This window comes from Halichoerus grypus, chromosome 8 (assembly GCF_964656455.1).
Source record: "Halichoerus grypus chromosome 8, mHalGry1.hap1.1, whole genome shotgun sequence".
Classification (NCBI taxonomy): domain Eukaryota; kingdom Metazoa; phylum Chordata; class Mammalia; order Carnivora; family Phocidae; genus Halichoerus; species Halichoerus grypus.
The window spans coordinates 27,071,445-27,091,002 of NC_135719.1; the positions used below are offsets into that span (position 1 = coordinate 27,071,445).

General features: G+C 37.2%; 1 protein-coding gene across 8 annotated transcripts in view; it reads left to right on the forward strand.

The window, feature by feature from the left end:
• Positions 1-19,558, forward strand: part of TJP1 (tight junction protein 1) — a 238,411-nt gene that overhangs the window by 177,502 nt on the left and 41,351 nt on the right. For all 8 annotated transcript variants that reach the window (XM_036084744.2, XM_036084742.2, XM_036084743.2 and 5 more), the window contains 4 exons: positions 4,700-4,976; positions 8,779-8,882; positions 9,469-9,637; positions 10,462-10,609. In XM_036084744.2, the coding sequence (XP_035940637.2) occupies positions 4,700-4,976; positions 8,779-8,882; positions 9,469-9,637; positions 10,462-10,609 (698 nt within the window). The remainder of the gene's footprint in view (positions 1-4,699; positions 4,977-8,778; positions 8,883-9,468; positions 9,638-10,461; positions 10,610-19,558) is intronic.

The following is a 19,558-nucleotide window of genomic DNA, read 5'->3' on the forward strand; positions in this document are numbered from 1 at the left end:
AGGGGAAGGCCTGCACTGTGTTTTCACCTTAGGGATTTGGTGAGATCTAGAAGGTGTATTCCCTGAGACTCTGCACCCCACAGTTGCTAGCCCTCTTCCCTTGTGTAGGCTGCTTGCCATATGGTTTATTTCCACACCAGTGTTAATGCTGGTGAGGTGAGAGTTTTCTCAAATTGCAGTAGATCCACTGTTGAGTTACTGCATTCTAAATGACAGACATCTTCTTTTGAGTATATATTTTCACAACTTCATTGTAATTACATTTTTATAGCTGTAATGTTATTTTTAAATCACAGTTCATATACATACTGGCTAGTGGGTGGTAGAGTTTTTAAACAGTTTTTAGAACATGAGATTGTAGTGTTTACAGAAGCAAATTGCTAATTTTTATAATTGCTTATCTTAAAATTGAGTAAGTTTTAGCATGCTTGCCTTAGCTGCTGATCCTGAGTATTGTTATTATTATTTATAGTGTTTTTCGGTTGCACATTCCACGGTGAGCACCTTAGGTATTGGGTTTTTCTCTCTGTACATAAGGTTGTGAGCTTCACCTATAACCCCAACTTTTTAAGCTCTCTGTTCCTCTGAAATGTTGAGCTATTTTGTTTGCCATGCAAAATATTCACCATACACACTCCACATTAATAATGCATCTAAGAAAGTTGTATTCCTACATCCTGGACTTGTCCCCATAGAAATTATTTTATAAGAAGTAGGTCTAAAACCTGTAATGAATTTGAAATAGGAAAGGGATTTGGGGCAGCTTCAAGGGTGGATTTTGCTCTGACTGTACTTAGCTATATGAATTGGAAAGGCAGAACTCAGGAAGGTTGGGCAAGTGTTTTTTGCTCTATAGGGAGAGGTTATAGGGGGATTGGGTAGAAGGGTGTTTTAATCAGCAGAGAGCTGTTGTTCATTTCTATGTTTGAAGTGATTGGATCATGTCTTACTTTGTTAAGTTTATCATTGCCATATGACTTTTTTTTTTTTTAAGTTTTTTTTTTTTTTTTTTTATTTGAGAGAGAGAGAGAGAGAGAAACAGCATGACAGGGGAGAGGGTCAGAGGGAGAAGCAGGCTCCCCGCTGAGCCGGGAGCCCGATGTGGGACTCGATCCCAGGACTCCGGGACCATGACCTGAGCCGAAGGCAGTCGCTTAACCAACTGAGCCACCCAGGCGCCCACCATATGACTTCTAGAATAAAACCCCATTGTCTTAGATTGTGGTCTTTCATTGTGAGGTGTCTTTCTTAACTCTTAATTCATCTCCGGCCATAACCAGAACCTCAGGGTCATTATATACATTGTTTTTGCTTCTTTAGTTTTGTTTTTTTTCAGTTCTGAATAACCAGCTCCTCTTCCCCCCCCCCCCGCCCCCCTGCTAATCTCTTTTCTTCCCTGTGCTCTTATATTGGGGTGGTTGGTTGTTTATATGATTATCTTTCCATAAACTAAGAGCTCCTTGGGTATTAAGCAAATAAATTATTTCTTTTCTGTTGAACTAAAATGTTAGATCCCTATGAGATAATGTCATTACCATAAATAGGGTAATTTAGCTTTAACAATAAGTGAAGTTAGAAATTGTTTATGACACAGTGAGCATGTATAATTTTTACTAAAATTCTCACCATCCTAAAAAAGCATTATGAAATAAATGATTGGGCAGAAACATCTCCTAGAGATGACCTCTGTGAGCACTTCAGTATATCTCCATGTGGCTACTTACCTAGCCCATTCATGGGTGGGCATTTCAGTGTCTAGTTTCTACAAGTATTAAAAAAAAATACTGTGTTGAAGATCATTGTGTTTCTACCTACCTGTTCAGTTACTGTTTAGGAATAACTCCTTAGGAGTGGCTTTTCAGTCAGAAGGCATGAATGACTTGATATACGTATTGCCGGTGCCCTTCAGAAAGCCAATAGGGTATTGAGAGTCCAATTTTATCAACAGTTTTTAAATCTTTGGCCAACAGTCTGAACATAGTAATTCAAATGAAATATTTTACAGTACAAATGAGTTTGATCATCTCGTAGTGTATATACTGCCCATTTATGTTTCTTTTTTGCTTATTCCTTTGCATCGCTGTGGTGGTGATTGTCGTACTAGAGAGCTGTATATATTAGGGTGGTTAGCCTTATGTCATATATACTACATGTATTGTTTGCCCATTTGCTTTTGTGAGTGTAAGTTGTTTGGTGATTGGGGGCTTGTTTTTATGTCATTTTGTTTCAGCACTGAAATGCTTTCGTTTTTGTGTTGTCATGTCTGTCAGATGTTTACTTGGTTGGTTCTGCCTTTGGTGTCAGGCTTACAAAAGCCTTTACCTTACCAGAGTTATAAAAGCATATATCCTTTATTATATTCTAGTACTTGTAGAATTTCATTGTTTTATTTTACATTTGAATCTTTAATTTAGCTAAACTGTTTTGAAGTAGGCATTTTCCCCCAAATTTCTCTTTCAAAATTTTCAGTGTTAAAATCAAGCATAATTGTCAAACCTGCTAAATATCTTCTTGTAGGTTTATGACCATTAATTATAATATACATAGAGAATTATAACAGGATTGGATATTTTTCAATAGGTTAAGCACTTAACTGGTTGCAAATATTTCATTATAGGTATAGTTAAATGCACGGTAAGGACCTTCTCCAAGGAACTTGAATCGTAATAGGATAGATGGGTATACACAGTCATAACCATAATGCACATCGGACATTGAGAGTAGTTTCAGGTACAGTAAATTTCCAAAGAGGTGGCAGGCACTCTCTTGGAGGAAGACATGGAAAGCTCCTGGTCCTCATCTGGTTACTCTGTTTTTGTATGTTGCTAGGGGGGGAATTGAAGATTTAAAGTAATACTGCAAAAGTATTACTTCTAAAATAGTTTGTTGGAGATTGAAATAGAGGTGAGACTAAAATACAGAGAGTCAGTTAAGAATGCTTTACAGTAAATGTTATTTGATAAGGGCCTGAGCTGTGGGGCGCAGAGGGGGGAAAGACAGGCAGCCTTCTCTCAGTTCCTAACAGGGAACTGAGCTGTCTGTTCTTGTCATGTGTTGGCATCTTGCTGCTGCTTCAGCTTCAGTGTTGTTTCCTCAGAAGGGCCTTCTCTGATCACCCTTGGTAGTAGAAAGGAACAGCGAGCAGTATTAAGTGTAGAGCAGCCCTTTGAAGAAAATTAGCCACAAAGGGAGGAGATAGGATAACTTGGAAATATGTAGCAAGACAAAGGAATAGAAGATTAATTAGCAGATTAGTAGTAGGCAGAGGAGAAATTTGAGGGAGAGATGAAAGTCATAAGTACCTTCAGGGGTTGTTATTGTGAAGAAGGTATTAGAGATGGGTAGGGATAAGAATAAGAGCTCATATGGGAGGATTTCATTCATTCAGGAAGAGGATCAACTTGGTCTTTGAGCCCCGAAGGAAGACTAAATAAATGAGATACTAAAAAAACGTAGGAGTGTAGGGGAAGTGAAGTGGCACTGATCTCTGTAAGTCAGGCTAAGCAATTGGGGTCTTGGAGAATGGTTTTGAAATACCTGTGTTAGCAAATTCCATAGAGAGGCAAGGGGCAGAGGAAAGCATTACTGAACAAGCAAAAGAATTCTGTCAAGTAAAATGAATTTATGGAGGACCTACTCAGCAAAGTGTGGAAACGCAGCCATCCGAAGGTGAAGATAATACAGGACTGGAGTTTGTCATGGCAGGTGATTGAGAGGTCAAGAGAAAGTCATTTAAATATCACAGCATGATATTTCACGAAAACTTGGGAGGAAGGCAGGTGAAACCAGGAAGGAATTAATGGACTGGGAGAACAGATGAGAAAGGAATCGGAAAGAAGATGGGAATAGAAAAGTTTAAGTAGATCAAGGCATCAAAAGTAGAGACAAGGAGTGTTAACCCAAGAAGATCTTACAGATCTGTGAAGAAATCCAGGGTGTATCAGGCTGAGAAGGCGAGGTGCACACAGTCCAGGGATTAAGAGGCCACTCAATCAAAAGGTAACGCTTGTAGATCTTGAACCTACAGAAAGTGAAGGAAATAAATGAACAGGGAAAATTGAACCACTTATCAGAGTCATTGAGGAAAGAAAGCCAGAAGATGGGATTTATACCAAGATGAGAAATTATAAATTGGAGAGATACAGAAACCGAAAGTAGTTTGTATTGGTGAAATATAACAGAGTTACTAGCTCCAACTTTACTAAGTTGAATGTTAGTGTGGAAGTACAGTAAATTTCTCTGTTAAGGGTTTCAGTAGGACAGTTATGGGCCTTGATATTGATGGATTTTGAAAATTTCAAGGTGCCAAGTTGGGCTTGCAAGTTTGCTTGGTAACAACTACAGTATATTTGATGGTATTAGAGTACAGTGCCCCATCCTTTATTTCAACCACCAACAATTACTAGTTTTTCTTTAAGCTTGTGATTATTATACCTAGAAAATCTTTTCTGAATTAAGTAACTAAGGACTTCATTTGCCTCACTATTCCAGATTTGGTTCTTAACCAGATCTGTTTAGAAAACACAACCATTATGGAAATGTATTTTCTAGTAATCTGTTAAAATTTTTTGTGTATTGTGTGTCTCTGATACATAATTAGATTAATTGATAAGGGACCAGAAAACTGTAATTTTCCTTTCTCTTAGAAATGAAAGTATATATGGAAATCAGTCAGCTTCTTTGTAATCTTTATTTGTAGACCATTCGGAGGAAGAAGAAAGTTCAGATACCAGTTAGTCGTCCTGATCCTGAACCAGTGTCTGAGAATGAAGAAGATAGTTACGATGAGGAAGTCCATGACCCAAGAAGCAGTCGTGGCGGTCTGGTCAGTAGAAGGAGTGAGAAGAGTTGGGCAAGGGATAGAAGTGCAAGCAGAGAGAGGAGTTTGTCCCCACGGTCTGATAGGCGATCTGTGGCCTCCAGTCAACCTGCCAAACCCACCAAAGTCACATTGGTGAAATCCCGGAAAAATGAAGGTATTCTCTACCAACTCGTTTATCATTTTTGCATGAAAATGTTTACACTAATTGTGGTAAGAAGTAAAATTGCCATCCCTTCCTGTCCTTGCTTTTGTTCTCTTCATTGTTATGTCCTGTTGCCGTAAGTCATGTCCCGTTAGCAGGCTTTCGGAATCATCTCTTTTCTCTTGAATTATTTTGTTGTAGCAGATAGTCCTTCAGATAAATTGTCCAGTAGTTAGATTTTGGATTCCTTGTGATTAGGATAGCCAAATGCAAATTATGCTAGCAAATGTCATACCATGACCAAGCTCAGATTCAGTGTTTTACCTAGCTGTTAGGATCAGTAGTAGCATAACCATGGGAAGAAATCTTAGGCTTGAGGGGTGGGGGGGGGCAGAATACTTTTTAAATGAAGAGATTAAGGGGAAGGAGCCCCCTGATAGGGTATCTCCATAATGCAGGACATCTTCAAAATTTTTTAAACTGAAGCCAGCTGCCTCCCCTAGTTAATCAGATTTGATAAGAATGAATCTGTGGCATCTTCCTGTTGTGGACATGTCTCTCAAATGCTGGAAAGCATCTGTGACTGATCATTTTGGTAAAAAGGTGTTGTTCTAAGAATACCATGCAGGCTTACTGTGATCTGCTCTACCGGCACCTGACGGACCTTTTTCTAGTTCTTGCTCTCCACCTTACACTGCAGTGGACTTCTCACACTGCCTAGCCCTGCTGTTTCTACTTCATTTTACCACTCATTTTCCAACCCTCTCTGGCCTGATATCTGTTTCACCTTGCTCCCCAAACCATTCATACTAATTCAGTAGAAATTTTCAGTCTTTATTTTACTTGCCTTTTCAGTACCATTTTACATAGCATTAACCACTTCTATATTTTATCATATGTGCTGCTGAAGTGAGCACGACTTCCTGTGTTTTGAAATTATGTCTTCTCTCGGCTTCAAGAGAATGGTAATACTGTGTCCTTCTGGGTCTCCCACCCCCTTTCTGTATCCTTTGCAACTTCATTTTCCTCATCCTACTCTCTAACCTTAGGTAGATTTCTGTTCCAGAATCTCTTTTTTCCTTCAACATAACCTCTTTACGCAGTCTCATCTACTCATTGCCTCAGTTATCTGCTGCTAATGGCAAACCTTATTTCTCCAGTCCATGTCTGTGTACTTTTGTGAGCCAGCTGACCATTAGGCATACTCACTTCAGTGTTTCATGTAGCTCCCTCAAACTCAACACATCTCGAATGAAACTCACATCTTCCTCTTAAAATTGTTGTGTTTCTTATGAAGTCACTCGTTTGATAAATTCTCATCTACCCAGTTTCTCATGCCGGTTATGGATAACATGGTAGTTATCCTTAACATCTCTCTTTTCCTCACTTCCCTATACCCAGTTAATACACGCTAACTTCCTAAATACCACGCTTAAATAGCCATCCCACTTCTGCCTTTCTCCACCGCCAGCACCCTTATCCAAGCTACCATAATCTTTTTTTCTTTCAGCTGTGTTGAGATGTAATTGACATTGTGTATAAAATTTTATACATTTAAGATGTAAACATGATGGTTTGATATTATAAAATGATCACAATCAAGTTTATCACAGCCATCATTTACATGATACCTTAGTTACCTCACATCCTCTAATAGTTATGGTTTGTTTGTTTTTTTGGTCTGGTGAGCAACCATCACCTCTTAAGTGAACTTAATGAGTCTCAAAAACTAGTCTGTGGATCCCTTCCAGTCAGTTCTGCAGACACCTTCACAGAGATGCATTTGTTTTTAACCATCCTGTCTCTACCACCCACCCCACCTACAGACAGTCATCCTTTTGGTTTAGTAGTATTTCTACTTTAGTATTTCTTCTTCAGAAAGACCTTCTTGGACTCCATACTGGACACGGAACCCTGTATTGCCTTTATCTGACCTCCTCTCACACTTATATTTGCCCCTACTGTGTGTGGAAGTTGCCAGAGTGCAGGGACTATCTTTCGTTTGCTGCTTTTTATCCATAGTGCCTGGCACATAGTTAATATTTACTCAAGGAAACACTTGGAGTAAATGCATATATGAGGATTATTTTGAAGTCATCTCTGTATTGGTCATTTATAACTTTATTTAATCTTTTGTTTTAAAGATTTTTTCATTTATTTGAGAGTGAGAGAGAACACAAGGAGAGAGGGAACACAAGCAGGGGCAGAGGGAGAGGAAGAAGCAGGCTCCCCACTGAGCAGAGAGCCCGACACGGGGCTCCATCCCAGGCCCAGGGATCATGACCTGAGCTGAAGGCAGACACTTAACTGACTGAGCCACCCAGGTGCCCCTGTAACTTTTTTTTTTTTTTAAGATTTTATTAATTTATTTGACAGAGAGAGACACAGCGAGAAAAGGAACACAAGCAGGGGAAGTGGGAGAGAGAGTAGCAGGCTTCCCGCCTAGCAGGGAGCCCGATGTGGGCCCTGGGATCATGACCTGAGCCAAAGGCAGATGCTTAACGACTGAGCCACCCAGGCGCCCCACCCCTGTAACTTTTTAATCTTAAATAAGGATAGGTTTGTCATCAATACTGTATTCTTTTGTGATATAACAACCATTAAGCACATATACTTGACTGCCTAGATCCTCTCAAAAGTCATTTTATTTTTTTTACCCTGATTTTCCTGCTTGTGAGCACTCTTCGTATATTTGCCTTAACTTTGCCTTAAGTTAACTTATAGAAGCTTGAGTTAGCTGACGTGCTACCCATCCCATATTAAAAACAAAACCCCAAGAGAGTTTTTTTGGGGGGGGTTCCCCCCCTTTTCCTTAATGCAGAAAGACACAGTCCTTTTCTCTCTCCTGAGAGAACCAGGAGCAGTGCTTTTCAAACTGTTGGTGTTATGTTGTCGTCATTGTTCTAGTTTACAAACAGACAAAATTCTACAGTTTTGCAGGTCCCTGGACAGTTTTCTGGACTCTCCTGGTACCTTCCTCAACTCTGACCATTTCCTCACCCATAGATAGAATTAATGTTGCCTCACTTTTGGACACTTGGTTGGTGTTAAAAGGAAAGGATTGGCATTTATAACTCCTGCCTGTATCTGCACAGCTAGTTGAAGCCTTTGTTTGCACTCATACAAAGTTTATGTCCTAATGCTCTGTATATGTCTCTCCAGTGTAGAGGTGTGTGGAATCGGAAATTGGGGAAAACAAAAACAGTGTATGCTTGGTAACACAAGTCATCAATAAAATTGTCAACCTTTCCAGAGTTTTTCCAGCCTCAAGCAGTTCACTTTTTAGAATTGTATTCGTTAAACCTTCTGAGAAGCTAGTGTATTATTACAACATAGAAAGCAATGGTCTGCTCTTCAGGGCTTTTTTCTCTGAGTTAAATGGGAATAAGGTCTGTCAGTCTTCGCTTGAATCACATACTTCCTTTGCTTTCACATTGCTTTGATGATTAGAGGAAATGTCATCTTTACAGGGTAACCAAGAATAATTTCTTGTTATTGATTATACTTAAAAACTCAATGTGGGGGCGCCTCGGTGGCTCAGTCATTAAGCATATGCCTTCAGCTCAGGTCCTGATCCCGGGGTCCTGGGATCGAGCCCAGCATCGGGTTCCCTGCTCGGCGTGAAGCCTGCTTCTCCCTCTCTCACTCCCCCTCCTTGTGTTCCCTCTCTTGCTGTCTCTTTCTCTGTCAAATGAATAAATAAAATCTTAAAAACAACAACAACAAAAACTCAATGTGGTGATTACTATTATGTTTTTAAACTCTTAAGTCTCTTAGCATTTTACACTAAAGACATTTAAATATGTTCTTTCAGAGTATGGTCTTCGATTGGCCAGCCATATATTTGTAAAGGAAATTTCACAAGATAGTTTGGCAGCAAGAGATGGCAATATTCAAGAAGGCGATGTTGTATTAAAGGTATCGTCCTGTTCTTACATTTTAATAAACTGAAATAGAAAACAAATTCTAATGTAATCATATAATGCTTCTGCTCATGTTCAAAGCAATTTTGCCAAAAAAATTAAAAATCTGTGTTTGGGGCACTGGATGGCTTGCCATTTTTAATGGACAAAAATGGTTTGTCTGTTATTACATGTCAACACTAATGTTTTTCTTTAGGCATGGAGTCATCCTGAGCGATTAATCGCTACAAATGAATTACCATTCACTGGTAGGAGCTACTTTGTAGGTAGATATGTCTAGTCTTATACAATAAGTGTCTTGATGACTGCCCTAAATATTATTGAAATGTTAGTTTGCTTATAAGCAATAGAAAGTGACAGGCTCAGTGATAGTAATTTGGGTTTTCTGACAAAGCAACAGTATATTAAAATTTTATTATTTCAGGGAAGGAGGAGTACTTTGATAATACAGGAAAGTATAAAGGGAATATTTTGGTTCTTACGGCAAGCCAAGGATAGTTTAAATATTCCTGTTTCATAACATTAAGTTAACATTTATATTTTTGTCATTTATTTTCAACCTAGTTTCTTTTCCATTGCAGATAAATGGTACTGTGACAGAAAATATGTCACTGACAGATGCAAAGACATTGATAGAAAGGTCTAAAGGCAAGTTAAAAATGGTAGTTCAGAGGGATGAACGAGCCACCCTATTGAACGTCCCTGATCTTTCTGACAGTATCCACTCTGCTAATGCCTCTGAGAGAGACGGTGAGTACAGTTCTGTTTGGAAAGTCCCTTTAAGTGCCCTATTAAAGTTGTAGGAAGATTTGATACGTTTGAGCGAAATAATTTTCTACAAGCCAGACACCTTCAAAATCTAAGAATTACAAATATTTATACTGGGGGTAGAGGGTTTACTTTTAGTTACTTTCTAGTTTTACTGAGAAAAAATCGACATACATCAGTGTGGAAGTTTAAGGTACATAGCATGATGGTTTGATTTACGTATATTGTGAAATATTTACCGTAGTATATTTGGTTAACATCTATTATCTTCTCCTATGGATAAAATAAAAAGAAAAAAGTTCTCCTTGTGACGAGAACTCTTAGAATCTAGTCTCTTTAACAACTTTATATACCATAAAGCACTGTTAGCTATAGTCATCATGTTGTACATTACATCCCTGGTGCTCATTTATTTTGTAACTGGAAGTTTGCACCTTCCTCTAATTCCCCTTCCCCCCTTCCCCCCTCACTGCCCTCCTGGTAACCACAAGTCTGATCTCTTTCTATGAGTTTGGTGGTTGTGTAGGTTTGTGGGTTTTTTTGTGGTTGTTCTGTTTTGTTTTGTTTTTGTCTTTCTCTGACTTATTTCACTTAGCATATGCATTCAAGGTCCATCGATGGTGTCACTTTTTTTTTTTTCTGTAGGCAGCTCACCATTTTTATCAGTGGTTGATAAAGTTAATGCTTAAAACAACAATTTTATATGAAATTATATTTAGTAGCTTATATCTGTTATCATTGGAGTACCTTAACATTTTACTATAATCATTTCATGGGGAAATAAATAGCACCCTTTTACCTAACAGACATTTCAGAAATTCAGTCACTGGCATCAGATCATTCTGGTCGATCACATGACAGACCTCCCCGCCACAGCCGGTCACGATCACCTGACCAACGGTCAGAGCCTTCTGATCATTCCAGACACTCTCCACAGCAGCCTAGCAGTGGCAGGTAAATCACACTCTATTGTTAATATAGTTACGTGTGCTTGATACATGTTTGTGGTATTGCTTACAAATAAAACTAGAAGATAGATTTTCTTTTGATTATGTTTTTTTGTGTGTTTTTAAAAATCAATTTAGGGATTATCTAGAAAACCAGAGGTCAGTGAAACTTCTTAAAGAATGAAAGAATAAATATTTTAGGTATGCAGACTACACAGCTTCTTGTCACTACTCTGTCTTTGTAGCACAGAAGTATAACTGTAGACAGTATGTAAATGAACAGGCAGGGCAGTGTTCCAGTGAAACTTTTTATAAAAACAGTTGGCCTTGAGCTGCAGTTTGCTGATCCACTGAATTAGAAGATGCTAGCCAGCTTATAGAATCTATTGCTTGGGAAAGTTAACTGTACTAGCAGTCCTTCCCTAGACAGTTCAATCTGGACTTTGTTTTCCTTTTTAAAAATACACTCTGTATTTATGCCAGAGAGTCTGGTACACTATTAGTATATGACTTACCTGAGTTTATATGGTCTTTGGGGTTGCATGTACATTTGAGAAACTGAAAATTATTGCCATTATCTCTAGAAAAGGGCACATGTACACATACATGTAGCATTTTACATAAAATTTGTGGACATTGGCAGGGTTCTGTAGGCCACCCAGTTGATCTGTGGTTTTTAATAATAATCCATATGGAGATCTTTAGGAGGCACTTGAAAACTTGAGTGAAATAGTTTAGGATTAGAGATGGTAATTTGGGACTTAATTGCGTGGAGGTGTTAGCTCAAGCCATAGAAGTCACTAAGGTTGTGAAGAAAAACAATGTGGAGAGGCCAACAACTGGACTGTGGGGAGTACGTTCCTTGAGGAAGGTGAGGAGGCAAGAAAGAAGTGAACAGAGAAAGGAGGAATATCTAGCCAGAAGAAAGCTTTTTAAAAGATTGTCAAAAGCCATAGTGATACGACTGTGCACTGCTGGTTTTGAGAAATTTGTGAAGTTGATTCTTTATAAATTTCAAATTTTAGATATATAAATTAACTGTGATCTTTATTTTAAGGTTGTAATGATTTTTTTAAAAGGAATATTAATAGTATGTCACAAGCCATCCTGGTTTATCTTACAACTGATTATTATTTTTAACTGCTACAAGTTAATATATTGGTTTTAAAAATCTTCCTGACACAGCATAGATGTTACCTGGAAAAAGATTGCTGCCACAGCACATACACAGTGATATAACTAACACCCTTGGATGATTCATGGGAGCAGATGTAATTTTAACTCATTTCTCTCACCTAGAAACCATGCTGGTATCAAACAATTTGGACATGATTTTCCTAAGAAAGAAAGAAAGATCCAAATTTTGGCCATTAGTTTTTATTGTGAGCAAATTTGAAATTTTAGAAAGTTTTTTTGATGTCTACTTTTTTTCATTAAATTTCATTCACACTTGGCATCTGTAACTTAGAAGTTGAGGTTTTTATAAAAAAGATTTTTTATATTTCAGTTGGGGTGTTTTAATTGGGAACCTCAGGTATTCTCATGGGTAATACCAGTTATATGAGATCTTTTAAAAATACAGAATCCTAGGCCCTGTTCTCAGATGGAGGCAGGGAATAGTGGGTTTTTTTTGTTTAAGTTGCTGGTATCATTCTCTTCTGTGCACTACCAGATTTAGGAACATGGTTAGAACATGTAGCATATACTAAAGAAAAGAGTGCTTCAACTACAGAAGACCCAAAGTCTTCAGGTTATTTCCAGATTTTTGTGCTGAGAATTTAATTCCTGAGAACTCTGTGACCTGCCCATAAGCAAGATGTACAGTAGTACCAGTTGCTTAAAGGTTGTATTCCTTCCCCTAAAGTTCATGTTAAAATCCTAATAACTGTGGAGTTGTAGAGGATTATCCTTTGTTGAGAAACAATTTAGATGTTCTTTTAAGAGTAAAATCCTGGTGTTAAAAAAACACCATGAGTCCTATACAGCATCCCATCATTGTTATGACCTACTTACATTGTTCTGTGTGATATTCTTTCCTGAGAAAGCAAACATTACATGGACAGACCTCTTGAGAAAAACACATTAGCATGTGTTATAATTATCATTATAACTAGGTGAGCAGTGTATCCTCACTATTGTTTAGAACACGGTTTGGCAGACTACAGCCTATAGGCCAAATACAGCCTGCTGCCTGATTTTGCAAATAAGGTTTTATTGGAACCCATCCTGTAATGGCGTAAAGAAGTTGCAACAGAGACTATGGCTCACAGAGCCATATAAGGAAAAAGCCAGTCCCTGGTCTAGAATGTTAAAATAGTCGTGTTTTTAAACTAAAAAACAATGTGTGTATAGAGAGAGTTACTACAGGGATTTCCTTATACCTTGATGCTTGTTGCCAAGTTTGTTTTGTATTTTATTCAGTGATGTTTCAGAGCCCACTCTGGGCTAAGACTTGCACTCCAGGAGCTGGGGATACTGAGAGAGTCCACAGCTCGTGGCACTGCTGCATGGTGATAAACCAAGTAGCTTTCAGTGAGAAGATTCTTTGACTGGTCTCACTGTGATCCCTGCACATCTAGAGAGTATTTGATTTGCAGGCTATGTTCTAAGCCTCTGCTTGGGTATAGTTTACTCCCCCTACTGTGTAACGTTTAATTTAACAGATCCGTCTTAGGACTTTTCCCCCTTGGGTAACAGTTTACCTTTTTTGTCCTGTCCTGTGAACTGTTACAGTAAAGGTGACTGTGGTGCCACTGATTATCATAAGCAGGTGCAGTATTGAAAAAATTGTATTGTAGTAAAAGCTCAGACTAAGATAATGTTGAATTTGCATTGTAAAGATTATGTTTTGTATTACTTACACTCAGGCATTCCATAAACTGACAAAGGTTATTTAAGGCCTAAGTTGTTGTCTGAAGTTTTTAGGGAATGTATTTTAACAAATAGAAAAGGTTTAATTTATATTTAGCATATCTGTTTAATCAAAATGGTTGCTTTTGAAGTACTTGAAAGCAGTGTTTTAAGAAGTTTGAAACTTTGTAAAATTTTTAAATATTCTCTTTATTCATTGTTTCTCCTGAGAGAAAATGCTTCTACTAAATTCTGAAGATAGTGGTATCAGTATTGATATGGTTTATGATATAGTAAATGCATGATAGTAAAATTGAATTTTACAAATGAGAAATTTCTAGACTAAATCCAAGTGGTTAGCCCAGTTAAGCTGATATATTTGAGATGAAAACCATTTCCTATGTGGTCCACCTTTTACTATCAGCTTTTTACTATACAAGGTTGAATTTAAGCTCATGATCTTGTTCTCCAGGAGTGCCAGGTAAATCCTAACACCTATATATGCATATAATGTATCTGCTTAAATACCTTAGAAAAGTCTTAGCTTTTAAATTAAAGATCATTATTTTTACTTACACACTTTACATTTTTTGTTACCTTCCATAATTGTTTTCTTAGATATTAGAGAGCTATAAATATTTTTTGATTCTAGTATATATAGTTTCTGTCAGATATTACTTGGTTCTCTCTCCGGAACTTTGCCAATAGGCTAAAAATTATTGAGACATTTACATGTATCAGTTGGACATTTCTTTTTACTCTTTTAAAATGTGGAGATGTGCCCATTTTGTGACTGGTGAATTTCAGATTTTGTTTCCTGATCTTCGGTTTTAGTTCTTTGTCTTAAGTAAAAAACGTTTTATTACTTCCTGTTTAATAGATAGATGCTTTATTCAGAACGAGATTTACATGTGATAATGTTGGTAATTAACTTGTTGTAGGTACTGCTACATTTTCTTTTTCAGACTATGAAGTCCTTCATGTTTGTCTGTTTTTGGTTTCTCCTTCATCTTTGAAAAAAAGGGCCAGGTAGAAAGATACGATTCCTGAAGTGTCTCAGTGAAAATAATGAATCGATTAATGACTCCTTCCCCTTGGCTTCTGTGCCTTCCAGTTGGACTGAGGCAGTTGGTTGTGAGTTGATGCAGCACCGTGAACATTTTACTGTGACAGCTCAAGGATTTTTTTTTTTTTTTTTTTTTTTTTTTACCGGTAATCTTGACATTATCCTGCTAATTCTTACTAAGCTAAATATTTATTGATATCATGTATATGTTATCAATATATGGTTATAAATTATGCCCTGAACAGTCTAGGCAAGATCCATGCTGTCACAGAACTTTAGGGCTTATATCCAGGTGAAGAAAGCAGATAAGTAACTTTGAAATATGAAAAAGTAATTTCTTTTAGTGGCAAGGACTATAAAGAAAATTAGGATATAGTATGATAGTGAACGTGGAGGGGACAATATTAGATAATATGATCAGAGAAGAAGGCTTCTCTAAAGTGACCTCATCTTGAAATGAGTAAGAAAGAGCTCTCTCGATGAAGATTATTACAGAATAAGAATAGCACATGCCATTTCTCAACTAGGAATAACAGTAAGATGATCTGTGTGGGTGGATCACAAGAGCAAAGGAGAGAGTGATTGGAGTTCTAAGAAGTTTTTCTTTTGTTTTGGAAAAAATTGTTTCAGTAGGAAAAATATGGAAGTTTTTTAAAAAGTTGTTTATTACTTGAATTAGGGTTTTTTGGGGTAAGATTCTTTGTCTAACATTTAAAAATGAGTGGAACACTGATGACCCATCCTGAACTTTTGTTACTTAGATAAGAGCCAACTTGTTTTCAGTCCTTGGGAATTTTAGGTCACCAGGTTAAAATTTCAAGCTGAGGCTTTGTATTTGATATGCTTTCTAAGGAGCCAGGCTGAGGAAAGACCATAGTTGGTGCATTTCTCTAGTAATTGACTAGAAACCCAAGTGTAAGAATGTGTGTGCTCAATGATTGCTGGTCAATTTTAACTCCTAAGGGGAGTTTATGGATCTAATGGCAGAAAAGCAGGCTTAAATATTATACTTTATAGCCGCAATTTAAAAAGTAAAAGTATGAATTTTATTTAATTCATCAGCTCTTATACAAGTACAATATAAAACATAAGATATGATATTTAAAAATGGACTGTCCACTTGGTAACGTGTGTTAAAAATAGTAAATGTATGAATACTCCTGGGCGCCTGGGTGGCTCAGTTGGTTAAGCGACTGCCTTCGGCTCAGGTCATGATCCTGGAGTCCCTGGATCGAGTCCCGCATCGGGCTCCCTGCTCGGCAGGGAGTCTGCTTCTCCCTCTGACCTTCCCCCCTCTCATGTGCTCTCTCTCTCTCTCTCATTCTCTCTGTCTCAAATAAATAAATAAAATCTTTAAAAAAAAAAAAAAAAAAAAAAAAAAATAGTAAATGTATGAATACTCTTATTTCCAGATTTAAATAATGTAGAACAATCTTCTGTGTTGTCCTTGTGAGAATCTTCATAAAAAATGAGAGTGTTGCAACATTGGCCCCTTGTTGTAAAATCAACCAAATGTACCTCTGAATCAGATGATTGTTTTACTGTAGGGTACCTACATGGGTCAGTCGGTTGAGCATCCAATTCTTGGTTTTGGCTTGGGTCATGATCTCAGGGTCATGGGATCGATCCCTGCATCGGGCTCTGTGCTCACTGGGGAGTCTGCTTGGGGTTCTCTTTCTCTCTCTCTCTAAGATAAATAAATCTTAAAAAAGGTCATTTTACTCCAAATATTAATCTAAGTACCTGATAATCATTATACCACTGATGAAGGCTTAACGATGCTATCCTTAAATTTAAAAAAGGTCTTCCTTAGTCCTTCTCATTATTAAAAATTATGCATTTCTACAAAAATCATAGTTTGAACAACAGATGTTTTCCTTCTAAATCAGATGGACCAGGTTAGTCATCATCACCATCATAAATGAACATGTAAGATGATAAGCTTCATACAAGTTTGTATCTCTGTTATCACCTGAAAGCCATTTGCCATAATGAGCAGTTAGATACTCAAATTTTTTCAAAAACATATACACACACATATATTTCTAGAAAGTAGATTACAATATGTAAAGAATAAACTTAAATTGTGGGAAATTAGCTTGTAAATATGCAAAACAGGTATAATTATTCCCTTGCCTTCTCAGCATACCACTCTTTACTTCTGTGCCCACGTACCATCTTAGAATCTCTGCATCTCTTTGCCTTTGTCATCCCTAGAATTCTGTATGTGCCATGCAGAAAGAGATAATTTTTTTATTGCTATTAAGGAGGAACTACAATGTATAAATATTTTGTTTCTATATAAAATTTAGAAGATTGAGCAATGGTCACAACAGTCTAAATAGTCAGACTTGAGTGTGCCTTTAGTTTTTCTTTTTCATTTCTTCTATCCCTCCCGGCTGAACTCTCCTGTTACTGGAGAAAAGCTGTGGGATATGGTTAAGTTAATTTCTAAACATATCTTTATTGCTAATTATGACTGAGATAGCCAGTAGCCTTTAAAGGAATTAGTATCTAGTTTTTGTTTTCATCCTAGGTTCTATAGGTCTTGCCTCCCTTTATGCAATAAGTGAGTTTCTGAAAAAGTATATATCCCTTTTTTAGGGTAAGTCATTTGCTATGTAATAGTTTGAAGTTGGTTTTATAAAAGAAGGTTTTACTGGAGTGAATGGTCAAGCCTCAAGTTTATTTCCTATATTAGGGTCATTTTTAAAATAAGGCATGACTGACCAGTCAGTTGAGAAGGTGTTTGAGAGCTAGAAGCATGAAAGAAAGCTGCATGAAGAACTGGCGGTCTGGCATGTTTTGTCAGACAGGGTCCTGTCAAGACAGAAAGCTGAATGTGGAGTGAACCCAGCAAGTTTAATGTAAAGAGATTAAATATAACAGGATTGGAGTAACAAAGGATTAGCTAGTAAGAAGTAAAGGGAACACTAAAGAATATAAGAATCGGGTATAGGAACATCCACTCCCCCTGGTGCTGTGATGGAATGCCAAAGAAGAGGCTCCCCAACCCATCCCTAGGGCTCAGAGCCAGCCATGTTGGAAAAGGTACACCCGTGCATGGCTCACTGAATGGCAGAGAATTTGGCTGTGGTGTGTCACCAGAAGAACTTGCAGGAACTTTTCCCTGTAGAGTGCTTGGAACAGGAGTTTCCTGGGCAAGTATCTTGTGAGAGACCTTTACTGCAAAACCATCCTAGGGAGCCACTGGGGAAAACTGCTGACTGCTATGTGCTGCAGGAGCCTGCTGAGGGGACACACACCAGAACCCAGAGGGAGATCCCCTGACCGAGCCACCTGCCCTCTACCTATAGGCCCAAACGCTTGTGATTTTACTTATACCTGAAGTTTTTCACTTAAAACAATTTGTTATTCCTTGCTGATCTGGTAAGAGTGTATGTTACTCTGCTACCCAGTTTACACAGTTGCCTGGATAAGGCTTAAAGAAGGCTGTTTACAATGAATTCATTTATGTGAACTGTTAAAAACTCTTCAGAGACCGTGTTCCACACCATCTCTTAACAACTGTCTTCCATAGAGTTTTTAACCAGCCCAGAGCTTCTAGATAAATGGATCACTGCCATTAGATTGATGTACAAATGAAAACTCTGGAAAATAAACCCTGTCTCCTACCCTCCAGGGGAAAAACAGAAATGCCCTCAAGAGGATCTTGAGGTCCTTGAGAATGTCTGAAATGTCCATCTCGGCTACTCGGAGCCAGAGTATGTGGATAAACATGAGGCTGACTCAGGACAGAAGTGGTTTTTGTATAAAGTCAGCCTTCCTCTTAATAGCAAAAAAAAAAAAAAAAAAAAAAAAAATTTTTTTTTTTTTTTTTTGGTAAAACTTAGATATTATTTCAGAGCCAGTTGGGTAGAATCATGTACGGAAGATTTGAGGAAAATGTGTTTTCAATGTCACAGCCTCGCCAGTTTCTTTTGATAAGCGCCACTGATTATAGATGAATTCAGTTTTTGTCTTGTAGTAGACGTAATGATCACATTTGCTCATAATAGAACTTTTTAAATGTTTGGAAAATTTGATTATTTTATTCCTGTACTGTAACTGTAGATCTGCATTGCCCAACATCGTTGCTACTAGCTAGCCACATGTGGTTGCTGAGTGTTTGAAATGTGGCCAGTCCAAATTGAGATGTATTTTAAGTGTGAAATAACACATTGGATTTTGATGACTGAGCACACACAAAAAGATGTAAATTACCTCATTAATAATTTCATTACCTAATGAAATAGTATTTTGGATGTAATGGGTTAAATAAAGTGTATTCACTGATTTTACCTCATTTCATTTAATATGGATTTTAGAAAATTTACAATTACATAGATGACTTGCTTCATAATCCTGTTAACAACACTGCTCCTGATCTACGTGTATTATTGAATAATGCCTCCATCTTTTGGTAGATAACAGAAATGCACTAAAAAGAGTAGTAATACTCCAAATATTAATTGTATGAAAGATTTCATAGAATAATATGAGTTCCATCCACCTGAAATGTTATTTAAGTCATAACAGTTGTTACAGGGGGAAGAAAAAAGGTGATGGGCAATACGGGATGATAATTAACCGAAGATGAAAATACTGGCAGTTTTATGTGATGGAGCCCTATTGCACAACAAATGAAAACTTGTTGGTTATCATTACGGAGGATGTTTACATTAAAGTATTATAATTGATTCTAAGTTACCAAGATGGTAGTTATCATTAATGTCAGTCATTTTAAATTTAGGAAGTTTAAGTTATAAGAAAGAAAATCAATTGTAAATATTTGTTTTTAGATCTTTTTAAAGCAGTTTAAAATTTGCTTGTTGCAGAGCAATAAATCTGTAAAACTATTAAAATTATGCATTCTTTAATCTCATTCTCTTTAAAATGTTCATATTTGTAATACATCATTTGCATTTTTTAATGCAAAATAAAGAATATAAGGAGAATCTTCTATTTTCTACTGCCCTTTACGAGGTGCCTAGAGCAGTTTGGGGATAAAGCTTAATTGTATTTATTCTTGGACTAATT